General features: G+C 37.2%; 2 protein-coding genes across 4 annotated transcripts in view; both read right to left on the bottom strand.

Moving 5' to 3' along the window:
• LOC122453792 (zinc finger protein 268-like) overlaps positions 1-15788 on the bottom strand; it is a 46134-nt gene that overhangs the window by 12573 nt on the left and 17773 nt on the right. The window lies entirely within an intron of this gene.
• Positions 493-7403, bottom strand: LOC122453795 (zinc finger protein 268-like). Its single transcript, XM_043488016.1, has 3 exons — positions 7399-7403; positions 7030-7116; positions 493-3381 (listed from the first exon to the last, which is right to left on the bottom strand). The coding sequence occupies exons 2-3, from the start codon at positions 7058-7060 to the stop codon at positions 905-907; spliced, it is 2508 nt and encodes an 835-aa protein (XP_043343951.1). The 5' UTR covers positions 7061-7116; positions 7399-7403; the 3' UTR covers positions 493-904.

Here is a 15788-nt window from a genome sequence, read left to right as displayed (position 1 = left end):
AAAAAAAAAAAAAAAAAAAAAAGAAGATGTTGCCATGCAGAGTATAAATCCCTGGGAAACAGTATTGTTATCTAGTTATTTATCAAATGTGGCATCCATAAGAATATGCCAAAGTCCACAAAACATATTTTATAGTACAGAAAGGAAGAAAACACCTAAACATCACCGCAGGTCTTCTGATGTAATCCTTATTGTTATCATGATTATTACATTTACTCAGGTTAGAAAATCTTTATATTCTATAAAATAATGATCATTGATAGTTGGATAGTTTTTTAGAGGCTTTCCCTAAGAGTTTAGAAGCATAATTCGGAGCATAATTTCCCCTAAATTTATAAAGGAAATTTTTTTTCCAGATGAGTCAAAATAATAAACCTTCCTATAGAGGCTTAAAAAATACTCATAGATCTTCATTCATTCAAATTTTTACTTTTTTATTAGAAGCCTGTCATTTCTAGATGAAGAATTTCCCTAACTTTATACCGTGGTTTCTCCAACATATAAGCTTCTGATGCCTGCAATACATTCAATTTACATGTTTTCTCATTAAAATCCTAATTCCAATAAATTATGAATTTCAAACGACTGTATTCTATACTCATTTGCATTATGGAATTAACTCTTTGCAGATGTTAGCATGTTAAGGAATAAAAGGATCTTTCCTACACCCCCCAAAAAAAGAAATGAGTTTCTGATATTCACTTAATTCATATTGTTCCTCAACTGCACAAACTTAAAGACATGGTACGATTTCCTGCTAAGAACTTTCAGAGGGTTCACTGAATTCATACAGTTCCTGTGTACATTTACTGATTTTTTTTGTGTGTGTGTGTATAAAAAACAGCTTTCTGTGGATTCCTTTCCACATGCCATATATACATGGTGTACAATGAGATGATTCCATTTATAAAGTTTCTCTCCTGTATGAATTTCCTAGGAATTCCTGTGAATTCACTTTTGAGAGAAAGTTTCTTATATTTAACTCACCAGTATGTTTCTCATCTGCATGAGTTCTCTGATGCATAATGAGTTGTGACTTCCAACAAAAGGCTTTCCCACATTCAGTGCATTTACAGGGTTTCTCTCCAGTATGAGTCCTCTGATGTGCACTGAGAATTGATTTCTGAGAGAAAGTTTTTCTGCACTCACTGCATTCATAGGGTTTCTCCCCTGAATGAGTCCTCTGATGTACAATGAGCTGAGACTTCCTAATGAAGGCTTTTTCACACTCATTGCATTCATAGGGCTTCTCTCTCATGTGCATTCTCTGATGTACAAGGAGCCGTAATTTCCCACTGAAGGATTTCTCACACTGACTGCATTTATAAGGGTTTTCCCCTGCATGAGTTCGCTCATGTACAATGAGTAGTGACTTCCAAATGAAGGCTTTCCTACATTTGTGACATTCATATGGTTTCTCTCCTGAATGAGTTCTCATGTGTATAATGAGATATGACTTGCTACTAAAGGCTTTCCCACACTCACTGCACCCGTAAGGTTTTTCCCCTGCATGAGTTCGCTGATGTGAGATGAGCTGGTCTTTCCTATTAAAGGCTTTCCCACAATCACTGCATTCATAGGGACTCTCTCCTGTATGAATTCTCTGATGTACAATAAGTTGTGAGTTAAAACTGAAGGATTTACCACATTCACTGCATTCATGTGGCTTCTCCCCTGTGTGAGTCCTTGTATGTATGATGAGGTAGGACTTGCTCCTAAAAGCTTTCCCACATTCAATGCACCCATAGGGTTTCAATCCTGTGTGACTTCTCTGATGTACAATGAGCTGTGACTTCAAACTGAAGGCTTTTCCACACTGATTACATCCATAGGGTTTTACCCCAGTGTGTGCTCCCTGATGTACAATGAGCTGTGATTTAAAAGTAAAGGATTTCCCACATTCACTACAACCATATGGTTTTTCTCCTGTGTGGGTTCTCTGATGTACAATAAGGTTTGACTTTGTATTAAAGGCTTTCTGACATTCACTACATCTATAGGGCTTCTCTCCTGTATGAGTTCGTTGATGTATCACGAGCTGTGATTTCAAACCGAAAGTTTTCCCACAATCACTGCATTCATAGGGCTTCTCCCCTGCATGAGTTCTCTGGTGTGAAATGAGCTGGTATTTCCGACTGAAGGCTTTCCCACACTCACTGCATCCATAGGGATTCTCCCCTGTGTGAATTCTCTGATGTATAACAAGTTGTGAATTAAAACTGAAGGCTCTCCCACATTCACAGCATTCATGGAGTTTCTCTCCTGTGTGAGTTCTCTGATGTATAATGAGGTACGACTTGCTCCTAAAAGCTTTCCCACATTCATTGCATCCATAGGGTTTCACTTCTGTGTGACTTCTCTGATGTACAATGAGTTGTGACTTCAAACTGAAAGCTTTTCCACATTGATTACATCCATAGGGTTTGACACCACTGTGTGCTCCCTGATGTACAATGAGCTGTGACTTGAAAGTAAAAGCTTTCCCACATTCACTACAACTATAAGGTTTCTCTCCTGTGTGAGTTCTCTGATGTACCATGAGGTTAGACTTTGTATTAAAGGCTTTCCGACAATCACTGCATTCATAGGGTTTCTCTCCAGTATGAATTCTTTGATGTATAATGAGCTGTGATTTCAAACCAAAAGCTTTCCCACATTCATGACATCCATAGGGTTTCAGTCCTGAATGAGTTCTCTGGTGGGAAACAAGCTGGTCTCTCCTAGTGAAGACTTTCCCGCATTCACAGCATTCATAGGGATTCTCCTGTGTATGAATTCTCTGATGTAAAACAAGTTGTGAATTGAAACTAAAAGTTTTCTGACAATCACTGCATTTATGTAGTTTCTCTCCTGTGTGAGTTCTCTGATGTGCAATGAGGTAGGACTTGCTGCTGAAGTCTTTCCCACATCCATCACACTTGTAGGGTTTTGCTTCCTCATGAGTTTCCTGATGCACCAGAAGGTTCGACTGGCTGCTGAAGGCCTTCCCACAGGAACTGCATTCAAATGATTTTCCTCCCATATGCATTTGTTGGCAAATAAGCTGTGGCTTTCTGTTGGCAGTTTTTCCAGATTCATCACTTTCACAGTATTTTATGCCAATAACAGCTTGTTCATGTTTAGAAAGGAAGGATGATTCCCTCAATGCCTGTAAGTCCTTAGGATTCTTTCCAGCGTAATTATTATTGAAACCTATATTACATTTCAAACTCTTTCCATTTGTGACACATTTATGAAATCTTTGTCTTGAAGAAGCATTACTTGCAGTAATAAGACACAGTTTTCCAAATGCAGTACAGGAATAGCCTTCTGCCATACTTCCCAGCTTGCCTTGATTTTCCTGATGCCATTCCACACAACCATCAATTTCCCAGACATCGTCTAGAAATGAAAATACTCATATGTTATAAATAGTGACATGATCATAGTATAGCATAAAATTGCCTTAAAAATTCCATGTCATGAGGTTTTGCTTAGTTTCTGATATCAGTTCTGAATATAAATAAAATCTCAAATGTAAATGTACACAAACTCCTGGGCACCTGCAGAAACAAAACAAATCAAAACATGAAAACAGGCATAGAGATCTGACAATAAATATAGCTTTGAGTTTCAAAATTTTGTATAATAGCTTCTTTGGAAAGCACATGGAGGGACTTCCCTGGTGGCCCAGTGGTTAAGAATCAATCTTCCAATGCAGGGGATGCTGATTTGGTTCCTGGTTGTGGAACTAAGAACCCACATACTGCAGGGCAACTAAGACTGTGTGATCCAACTGAATGCCACAATGAAGATTCTTTGTGCAGTGCAGCCAAAATTTAAAAAAAAGAAAAAGAAAGTACAAGGAAAAAAATGAGCAAAATTAAAATTTTCATTTCTCATGGGGGTAGATACTGCCCTAAATGGGAATTGATGTTTGGGAACATTTATAATTTGGAGGTTTGTGTACAAATGAATAAGGGCTCAGATTTAGGATGTAGAGAAACCTGGTATGAGGGATTAAGACCCTGTGATGTAGCTTCTTCAAAGCTGCCCTTCTGTTGTGTTCTCTCAATGCCCTGCTCTGTCCTTCACCTTGGTCAGCATGTTACTCTGGTATATCTATTAACAGGTCAACTCTACCCATTCTCTCTTCTATTCAACCTCCAAATATTTCTCATTGTGCATAAGAACTCAGACCTGTGTCTTGATCTTTATCTATTTTGTATTTTTGGAATTTGGTGGGAGGAGGGGGTAGTTAATGTTTAAACAGCATCTGTTCACCTTGCCTTTCTGTTTTTCATTCTCCTCAGAGGAAAAAAGTTTTGTCTCTTAGCTCTTTCTTACGGTATTTTCCTCCATATTTTCTAAATAACAGCCTATTCTATTGTACTTGATTTTCTCCTAATTACTCAGTGTGTAGGGTAGAGATTTAATTCCTTTCATCCTCCTCCCTTAATATTACCCATGATGTACACACTCTCTTCCCATACCTGCACCATCCTAATCAAGCTATTTCATATTTTTGCTTAAATCAGTTTTCAGGTTTTACATCTTTACAACCATGCAATTTCTATTCACAGGTAAATCATGCAAGTGTACTATGGTTAGTTTTTGTTCATAAATCATTTTTTCTCTTGAGTTGTTTTACTTAGTTGCCAAGTTTTCTCTGTCATCATTCATGAATTTAGAATTTACCCCCCCCAGACTCTTCTTCACATGCCTAAGTAAATATTCTTTTGGCGCAGTTCAGTTCAGTCATGTCCGACTCTTTGCGACTCCATGAACTGTAGCACTGCAGGCTTCCCTGTCCTTCACCAACTCCCAGAGCTTGCTCAAACTCATGTCTATCAAGTCAGTGATGCCAACCAACCATCTCATCCTGTCATCCCCTTCTCCTTCTGCCTTCAATCTTTCCCAGCATCAGGGTCTTTTCCAATAAGTCAGTTCTTTGCATTAGGTGGCCAAAATATTGGGGGTTTCAGCTTCAGCATCAGTCCTTCCAATGAATATTCACAACTGATTTCCTTTAGGATTGACTGGTTGGATCTCCTTGCAGTCCAAGGGACTCTCAAGAGTCTTCTCCAACAACACGGTCCAAAAGCATCAATTCTTCTGCACTCAGCTTTCTTTATAGTCCAACTCTCACATCCATACATGACTACTGGAAAAACCATAGCTTTAACTAAATGGACCTTTGTGGGCAAAGTAAGTATCTCTGGTTTTTAATGTGCTATCTAAGTTTGTCACAGCTTTTCTCCAAAGAAGCAACCATCTTTTAATTTTATGGCTGCACTCACCATCTGCAGTGATTTTGAAGCCCAAAAATATAAAGTCTGTCACTGTTTCCACTGTTTCCCCATCTATTTGCCATGAAGTGATGGGACTGGATGTCATGATCTTAGTTTTTTGAATGTTGAGCTTTAAGCCAACTTTTTCACTCTCCTCTTTCACTTTCATCAAGAGGCTCTTTAGTTCTTCACTTTATGCCATAAGGGTGGTATCATCTGTGAATCTGAGGTTATTGATATTTCTCCCGGCAATCTTGATTCCAGCTTGTGCTTCATCCAGCCTGACATTTTGCATGATGTACTCTGCATATAAGTTAAATAAGCAGCATGAAAATATACAGCCTTGATGCACTCCTTTCCCAATTTGGAACCAGTCTGTTGTTCCATATCCAGTTCTAACTATTGCTTCTTGACTTGCATACAGATTTCTCAGGAGGTAAGTCAGGTGGTCTGGTATTCCCATCTCTTTAAGAATTTTCCATAGTTTGTTGTGATCCACACAGTCCAAGGATTTGGCATAGTCAATAAGGCAGAAGTAGATGTTTTTCTGGAACTCTCTTGCTTTTTCAATGATCTGACGGATGTTGGCAATTTGATCTCTGGCTCCTTTGCCTTTTCTAAATCCAGCTTGAACATCTGGAAGTTCACAGTTTATGTACTGTTGAAGCCTAGCTTGGAGAATTTGGAGCATTACTTTGCTAGCGTTTGAGATTAGTGTGGATAATTTTATTTTTTTTTGGATAATTTTAATTAGAGATCACCAGACCGTGAAGAACCACTACCAGCTCTGATTAGAAACAAGGATCTAGACTTGCACTAATATAGTGTAAGAATGAAAAGAGGGGTGGATAGAGTATTTTTGAAGATGGATGGGTGGAAAGAAGGGTGTGACTGGATGCTTCCTCACCAAAAAGGAAGATGAAGGTGGACACTGCTGCCTAACTGACAGTTCTGCTGCCCTTCTCTTGGCTGGCAGAAACCTGATTTTATGTCCTGCCTCCATCCATAAGGCCATGTGCTTCAGGTAGGAAACTGGAGACCCATCTCCATACCCCCTGCTGAAGGGGAAGCATGATTTATCTGAGCCAACAGTGATGGCTTGCCATTTCCCTTGCCAATCTTTTTTACACAGGGTATATGATAAAAATCTAGCCTACTGAACAAGGTTAAGTCTGCTGGGGCTTCCTGAAATAGATTTTAATGTCTGATAAAAAGGGCCACGTGGGAAGGAACAGTCTTTATTACACTGGTCACTGGTACATTTGCAGGTATTGCCTGGAACTGTCATAGCCATCTGATGACTATGAGGGAGGAACTTTGAGGAAAATACATAGTTAGAATGGCAAGGAAGGGGTAGACCTATGGCAGTTTAGTGAGTCAATCACTTAGTCATCCTAGAGCTGACCCACCTTAGGACATTTTGTAATGTGTGATAATGAATCACTTCATCTTATAGGTTGATTTAAGGTTAATTAAAAATTGCAGCTGAAACAATTCTAATATTAGGAAGATTAACTTTATTTAGAAAGGGTGTGAAAGTCACATGAAATGAGATAAACAGATAAAGGTGCTTAAATAAATAATGAGATGAGTCTACTACCTCAGAAAAGTAAGAAGGAAGCTAAGAATACCAAGGAAGAGATAATGACCAAAAGATGGTTACAAATAACATAAAAGTACAAACACAAAAGAACATAATGTCAGACCTCACACTGATTCTGAGTAAGGAGGAAAAGATGTAAATGTTCTGGTCACTCACCTGAATGGTCCTGACTTGGGCTGTGCATCATCCACAGCTCTTCTTGTTCCAACTGGAAAATGATACTGGGTTTGGTGTATTGATATCCTATGAATGGAAAATTATAGACAATCTGGATCAAGACTGCCTAGGGATTCAGAAAAACTGAGAAAATTTAGTTTAGATGTGACATGATGAAGCTGCCCTTTTGCACTCAGCAAAGTAAACACCATTCAACCAGCATATTCTGATGCCAAAGGAAGAATAAGAAAACCTGGCCTCTAAGTATAAGCCCCAAATCACCCAGTATTTTACAAAAGTGCTCCAGTTTTCAGCCACCAAGAAGAGGAAGCCTGGAGATTAACTCTTTCCAAGGGGTAAAGTACGTACCCAGCGACACAAGGTTTCTATATGTTCTCCAACATCAACCTCCTGTACAGGTGCTTCTGAGTGAGTCCAGTAGCTGCCACTCTTCCCAGGTAAAGTCCACAAACACATCCATGATATGAACAAAGTGTCCTGAAATAGCAGATCCCTATTCAATCTCAAATCATTTTACTGAGTTTGTCATAAAAGCCAAGCCAAGGCTGTCCATATGTTATATTCTTAATATTTTGGGAGAAAAGCAAATTTATGAAAATATCCCATCAATATGGCATTAAATCAGTTTAAACCTTCATTCAACCACAGAGAACATCCATTGTCAGGTATTGCAACCTATGCAGGTAATATAAAATGGAGAAGGCAGTCCTGCCTGCAAGAAGTGTCTCAGCATTGTAGAGAAAACAAAGGTTTAAAGTAATGTAAAAACGTAATAGGCAGTCAAAAGATGCTAAACAAAAGAACATGTGGAGAACACAGGCATAAGGGAGGATACATAGCTGAAGTCCATGAAGAGGGGACTTAAAGGAGCCACCACCGAAGAAGAGAATGTCAAAATTTGTGAATAAGGCAGAGCTGTAAGTAGCAGCTACTTTGTCAGGCAACAGATCTGAGCATGATGATACACAGATGGCAAGGCAGCACATGAAAAGGTGCTCAATATAATATCATTAGGGACTACAAGTTAAAACAGTGAGAGGACCATTTACATACCTAGAATAGGCTAAAATTTTCAAAATGGGCAACAACGAATTTTTGAAATGAAATTTAAATTTGATGAAAGATATGGACATAAATCATCCAAGAAGTCAACAAATTTCAAAAAGTGATGAAACCTTAGAAGAACATATACACTCAAATTTTCAATAGATAAACACAAAGACAGAAAGAACCCTGAAAGTATCAAAAAAGAAATAATTTGTTTCATACAAGAGCTCCTCAGTAACATTATAAGCAGATTTCTCATCAGAAACTTTGGAGACCAAAAGACTATGAACCCATATATTCAAAGTGCTAAAAGAAAAAAAAAACCCAAAAAACTATCAGTCAAGAATTCTGTACATGACAAAATTGTGCTTTACAGTGAGGTAGAAATGAATACATCCCCAGAAAAACAAAAGGTAGTTTGCTACCACTAGACCTGTTTGGAAAGAAATGTTCAAAGGAGTCCTGCAGGTGAAATGAAACCACACTACACAATAACTTGAAGCTGTTTTGAAGAAATAAATATCTGAACAAAGGTAAATGCCTGTGTAATCATTAATGGTAGTATTATTTTAACTTTGATTTGTAACTCTACATTTCGTCCTCTATATACTTATAAGAGACTAATGCATTTGAAATACTTATTAGTTTATGGTTTGGGGCACACAATGTATAAACATGTGACATCAACAACCAAAAGGAGTTGGGACAGAGCAGTAAAGGAGCAGTGTTTGTATGTCACTGAAGTTAAGCTGGCATAAATTCAAATCAGAATGCTATAACTTTAGGAAGCTTATTAAAAAGATTATACACCATGACAAATGGGATTTATTTTTGGAATGCAAGAATGGTTCAACATTGGAAAACTGCTCAGTGTAATACATCACATTAACAGAATGAAGTTGAAAAAATGATTATCTCAAAGAAGATTATCTCAACTGAAGCACTGACAAAATTCCACACTCTTTCATGATAAAAACACTCAATGAAGTAGGAACAGAAGGAAAGTATTTCAACATAATAAAAGTCATATCTTAAAATCCCACAGTGAACATCATACTCAATGGTGAAAGAAAAAGCTTTTCCTCTAAGGTCAGGAATGAGGAACCAATGCCTGCTTTCACCACTTCTATTCAACACAGCACTGGAAGTTCTAGTCAGAGCCACTGGGCAAGAAAAAGAAATGACAGGGATCCAAATTAGAAACGGAATAAAATTATTTCTCTGTTCATGGACAATATCATCCTGTACGTAGAAAACCTTAAAGATTCCACACACATAGAAAACCTCGTTAGAATAAATGAATTCAGCAAATAACAGGACACAAAGTCACCCACCAAAATGAGCTGCGTTTGTATGCACTGACAATGATCAATCAGAAGAGCAAATTATAAAAATGATTCCATTTATAACAGCATCATAAAGAAGTAATAATTTGGACTTCCCTGGTGTTACAGTGGATAGGAATCTGCCTTTCAGTGCAGGGGACACTGGTTCAGTTTCTGGTCTGAAAAGATTCCACATGCTGTGGGCAACTAAAGCCCACGTGCTACACCTAATGAGTCTGCGCTCTAGGGCCCGAATGAGCTCCTGTGCCACAACTACGGAAGCCAGCGCAACCTAGAGCCCACACACTGCAACTACAGAAGCCATGCACCTAGAGCCTGCGCTCTGTAACAAGAGAAGCCACAGCAATGAGAAGCCTGTGCACTGCAACCAGGTGCAGCCTGTGCACTCTCCGCAACTAGAGAAAGCCCATGCGCAGTGACAAAGACCCAGTACAACCAAACATAAATAAATAAATACATTTTAAAAAGGAAGAAATAACTTAACCTAGGAAGTAAATGACTTGCAAAATGAAAACTAAAAACCATGTTAAAAGAAACGAGACATAAATAAACAGAAATATACTTTATGTTCCTTAATAATATGTTAGTAGTATCCAAAGTGATCTACATATTCAATGCAATCCCTAAGAAAATTTCAATGCTATTTTTTCTAGAAACAGAAAACCCCATCCTAAAATGTATAAAAAAGCTCAAAGGACCTTGAATAGCCAAAACAATCTTGAAAAAGAACAAAACTGGAGGACTCATACTTCATAATTTCAAAACTTAGTAGAAAATGAGTAACCAAAATAATGTGATACTGGCATAAAGACTGAAAGACTAACATACAACATGGTAACAATGGAATAGAAGAGAGTCCAGAAACAAACTCTTGCATATATGGTTAAATGATTGTTGACAATGGTTCCAAGACCATTTACGGGGAAAGAAAAGTCTTTCCACTAAATGCCACTAAATGATGCTGGGAAAACTGGATATCCACATGAAAAAAATGAAGTTGGACTCTTATCTATTACCATATATAAAAACAAACTCAAAACAGATCAAAGACCTAAATGTAAAACCTAAAACTATGTAAAACTCTTCAGAGGAAAACACAGCAACAAAAGCTTCCCGATGTTAGATTTGACAATGCTTTCTTGAATATGACAAAAGGCACAAGCAACAAAAGAAAACACCAATCAACTGGACTTCATGAAAATTTTAAAATTTTTTGCATCAAAACACAATATCAACATTGTAAAAAGGCAACTCCCAAAATGGGAGAAAGTATCTGCAAGTCATGTATTTTATAAGGGGTTAATACCCAGAATACATAAAGAACTAAAACTCAACAACAACAGAAAATTCTTCAAAAGTGATCAAAGGATATAAATAGACATTTTCCCAAGGAAGATACAAATGGCCAATAAACACATGAAGACAGTGAACATCACTAATTGTAAGGAAAATGCAAATCAAAACTATAATAAGATTTGTCTTACACCCATTAGGATGGCTCTCAAATACCATGAAAATAACAAGGGCTGGCAAGGATACGGATTAACTGGAACACTTGCACATGGCTGGTAGGGATGTAAAGTGGTGTAATTGCTGTGGAAAACAGTTTGATGGCTCCTCAAAAAATTAAACATTAGAATTACCATATGGTCCTGAAACTCCAATTCTGGGTATATCTCCAAAGGAAGTGAAAGCAGAGTCTTAAGGAGATATCTGTATATCCATGCTTATACCAGCATTTTCATTCATAGAGGCTCAAACGTGAAAGTAATACGTAATGAAAGTAATCCATCAAGTGTCCATTGATGGATGAATGGATAAACAAAATGTGATATATACATACAACAAATTATTATTCTGTCTTAAAAAGGAAGAAAGTTCTGCAACATAACCAGGGAGAACCTTGAGAACATTATGTCAAGTGAGATAAGTCAGTCACAAAAAGACAATTACTGTATGTCTGTATACCTACAAGCACTGTATGTACTACTAGAGTAGTCAAAATCATAGAAACAGAAAGTAGAATGGTGCTTGCCAGGGCTTATGGAGAGGGGGGAGTTGGGAGTTACGGTTTTGATGGTATAGACCTGCAGTTTTTCAAGAGGAAGAGTTGTGGAGACAGATGATAGTTATGATTGCCTATTTTATGAATGTATTTAAGGATTTCCCTAGTAGGGCAGTGGACAGGAGCATGCCTGCCAATGCAGAAGACATGGGTTCAATCCCTGGTCCAGGAAGATTCCCTACGTTGCAGAGCAACTAAGCCCATGCACAACTACTGAGACCACCACACTCTAGAACCTGAGAGCTGCAACTATTGAGTTAGTGCGCTGCAACTACTGAAGCCCATGCCTAGAGCCAGTGCTCTACAACAGAGGAGTCCACCACATTGAGAGGCCTGAGCATCACAACAAAGAGTGGCCCCCAACTAGAGAAAGCCCTCGCAAAAGCAACGAAGACCAAGTGCAGCCAAAAATAAATAAAAAAAATAAATTTAATACCACTGAACTGTCACTTAAAATGGTTAAGATGATAAAATATGTATGTAGAAATATGTATGCTCTAAAATACAAACAGTGCTTTAAGAAATCAAAGATCTAAAAAAATGAAAAGATGCAGGGTGTTCATAGCTTGGAAAACTCGGTATTGTTAAGATGTAAATTCTCCCTAAATTGATTTGTAGATTTACTAACAAGTTTATTGTAGCTATCCACAAGCTCTTCCATAATTAATATGAAAAGACAAAAAACTAGAACAGCCAGAATGATTCTGAGGGAACAAAGGTTAAGCATTTGTCACTAGCCTGACTTAAGACTTCCTATAAAATCTAGATAGCATGATATTAGTGAAAAATTAGACACAAAAATCAACGAACATTGTAAAGTAATTAGCCTCCAACTAATAAAAATAAATGAAAAAAAATCAATGAACAGAAATGAAAGCCTAGAAATAGACCCACATAAACACTGTCTCTTGAAGATTTTGTTGTTGTTGTTGTTTTTTAACATGACACAAAAGCATTTCAACAGAGAAAGGATCATCTTTACAACAAACGGTGCTGGACCATTGTACATCCACAGACATAAGAAATGAACCTCAAAACATACCCCATATGAACATTAACTAATGGATCATAGACTTAATGTGAAAACTAAAACCATACAAATTTCAGAGAAAAAAATTTTACTTTGTGCACTTTGGGCAATGAAATTTTAGATATGATACCAAAAGCAAAACCCATTAAAAAAAATTAAAATTTAGAAAACAGACTATCAAAATTAAAATATTTTGCTGTGAAAGTTGTTGTCATGGAAATGAAAAGACAAACCAGAGACAGGGAGAAAATATTTGGAAGTCACTTTTCTTATGAAGGATTTAAATCTAGAATAAGAAAGAACTCTTAAAAAATCAATGACAAGAGATAGTCAAAAAGCACATGAAAAGATGCTCAACATCACTAATTGTTAGAGAAATGCAAATCAATACTACAATGAGGTATCATCTCACACCAGTCAGAATGGTCAACATCAAAAAATCCACAAACACTAGATTCTGGAGAGGATGTGGGGAAAAGGGAACTCTGTGTTGTTATTGGGAATGTAAATTGGTACAGCCACTATGCAGAAGTATGGAGGTTCCTTAAAAAACTAAAGAGAATTACCATATGACACAGATATCCAACTCCTGGGCATATATCTGGAGAAAACTGTAAATTGAAAAGATACATGTAGCCCAATATTCACTGCAGCATTATTTACAGTAGCCAGGACATGGAAGCAATCTAAATGTCCATCTACAGAGGAATGGATAAGAAGATGTGGTATGTACATATTTAGAGAGGGTAACTGCAACCATGAAATTAAAGGACACTTGCTCCTTGGAAGAAAAGCTATGACAAACTTAGACAGGGTATTAAAAAGCAGAGACATCACTTTGCTGACAAAGGTCCATATAGTCAAAGCTATGGTTTTTCCAGGAGTCATGTACAGATGTGAGAGTTGTATCATAAAGAAGGCAGAGTGGCAGAGAATTAATGCTTTCAAACTGTGGTGCTTGAGAAGAATCTTGAGAGTTCCTTGGACAACAAGGAGATCAAACCAGTCAATCCTAAAAGAAATCTACCCCAAATATTTAATTGGAAGGATTGATGTTAAAGCTGAAGCTCCAATACTTTGGCCACCTGGTATGAAGAGCTGACTCACTGGAAAAGATCCTGATGCTGAGAAAGACTGAGTGCAGGAGAAGAGGGCGACAGAGGAAGAGATGGTTAGATGGCATCATGGACTTGATGCACATGAGTTTGAGCAAACTCCAGGAGATAGTGAAGGACAGGGAAGCCTGGTGTGCTGCAGTCCATGGGGTAGCAAGGAGTCAGACACGACTGAGTCACTGAACACACACACACAACTGAGTATTACTCAGCCATAAAAAAGAACAAAATAATGCTATTTACAGCCACATGGATGGACCTAGAGATTGACATGCTGAGTGAAGTAAGTCAGAGAAGGAGAGATAATATCAATTATATATGGAATCTTAAAAAAAGGGTACAAATGAGCTTATTTACAAAACAGAAATATTGTAAATCAACTATACCTCAGTAAAAAAAAAAAAAAGAATTAAATTTAAAAGAACCAATGACAAGAAAACAACCCATTTTTATTAAAATGAGGGAAAGCTCTGAACAGATATTTCACCAAAGATATAAAAAGAATAAAACACACATAAAAGATAATAATACTAGCTAGCCATTAGGAAAATGCAACTTAAAACCACAGTGAAATACCACCTTACTTCTATTAGAATGGCAAAATGTTTAACAACTTGACAATACCAAGTACTGGTCAGGATGAGGAACAAGGACTCTCAGTCACTGCAGGTGGGAATGCAAAACTGCAAGCCACTCTGAGGACAGTCTCTTATAAAGCTAAACAGAATCATCATACAATCCATCAATCAAGCTCCTAGAGATTTACCCAACTGATCTGAAAACTCATGTTCACACAAAAACCCACACATGCATGTTGACAGCATTCATAACCACCTAAAACCAGAAGCATCTGGATAGCAAGACATTATAAATATAGTGTGAAACTGGCTTAAGGATAGAAAAGTAGGCCAATGGAACAGAATAATGAGTTGTGAAACCAAACCATTTTCATGGACTTCTGATATACAACAAGGAGGCACTGCAGAAACATAGGCAGGGTCAATCACTTCAGTGAGACTGAGGCAATTAGACAATATGATGGAAAAAACACATCTTGACTCCTACTCACACCAAACATAAATAATTCTACATGTATTATGAGTCTACCTGTGAAAAGATAAATGTGAACAAAGAATGATGTCTTCATGAGCTCTGGATAAGAAAAAAGTTTTTAGGTTGGACACAAAAAGCACTAGTAATAAAAATATATATATAAATTAAATTAAGTTAAAATTAGAACAGCTGTTCATCAAAAGACAGCATTAACAGAATGAAAAGGCAAAACAATAAAAAAAAACAAACAACCCAGCTTGTAAACAAATACTGAACAACAGTTAATGCTATGCAAACTGAAGTACTTAGAGGGAGGCATGCTGATGCCTTAAACATATTAAGAAATACATAAAAAATAAGACAGGATAAGAGATGCAGAGGGATGGAAAGATGGACAATGTGATACCACAAATACAATAAAAATGTTAAAGGTAAATTCAAGGTGATAAGCATACAAATGTTCACTGTAAAATGCTTTCAATTTTGCCCTGTGTCTGAAAACTGTCATAACAAAATACTGGAGGTGAAAGAAGCACTGCAGGTAAAACATGAATATGGATTTGGTATCAAGTTTGCTTTAAACGTCAATGTGCATCAATCACTGAATCTTGTTAAAACAAAAATGTGATATAACAGGACTGAGGTGGTGCCTGAAATTCAGCATTTCTAAGAAACTTACAGAATATAAAGAATGCCTTTTAGTGGATAAGAAAAGGCATAAAACATCCACATAAGGTAACAAAATATCCAAAAAACATGCTAGCAGGAAATGCAAAGCAAACCCATACAGAGATACCACCATACCAGAATGGCTCAAATTAAAAAGAGTAACAGCACTTAGATGCCTATCAGCAGATGAATGGATAAGGAAGCTGTGGTACATATACACCATGGAATATTACTCAGCCATTAAAAAGAATTCATTTGAACCAGTCCTAATGAGATGGATGAAACTGGAGCCCATTATACAGAGTGAAGTAAGCCAGAAAGATAAGAACATTACAGCATACTAACACATATATATGGAATTTAGAAAGATGGTAATGATAACCCTATATGCAAAACAGAAAAAGAGACACAGA

Source organism: Cervus canadensis, chromosome 1, assembly GCF_019320065.1.
Source record: "Cervus canadensis isolate Bull #8, Minnesota chromosome 1, ASM1932006v1, whole genome shotgun sequence".
Lineage (NCBI taxonomy): Eukaryota > Metazoa > Chordata > Mammalia > Artiodactyla > Cervidae > Cervus > Cervus canadensis.
This window is presented reverse-complemented; position numbering and strand designations above follow the sequence as displayed.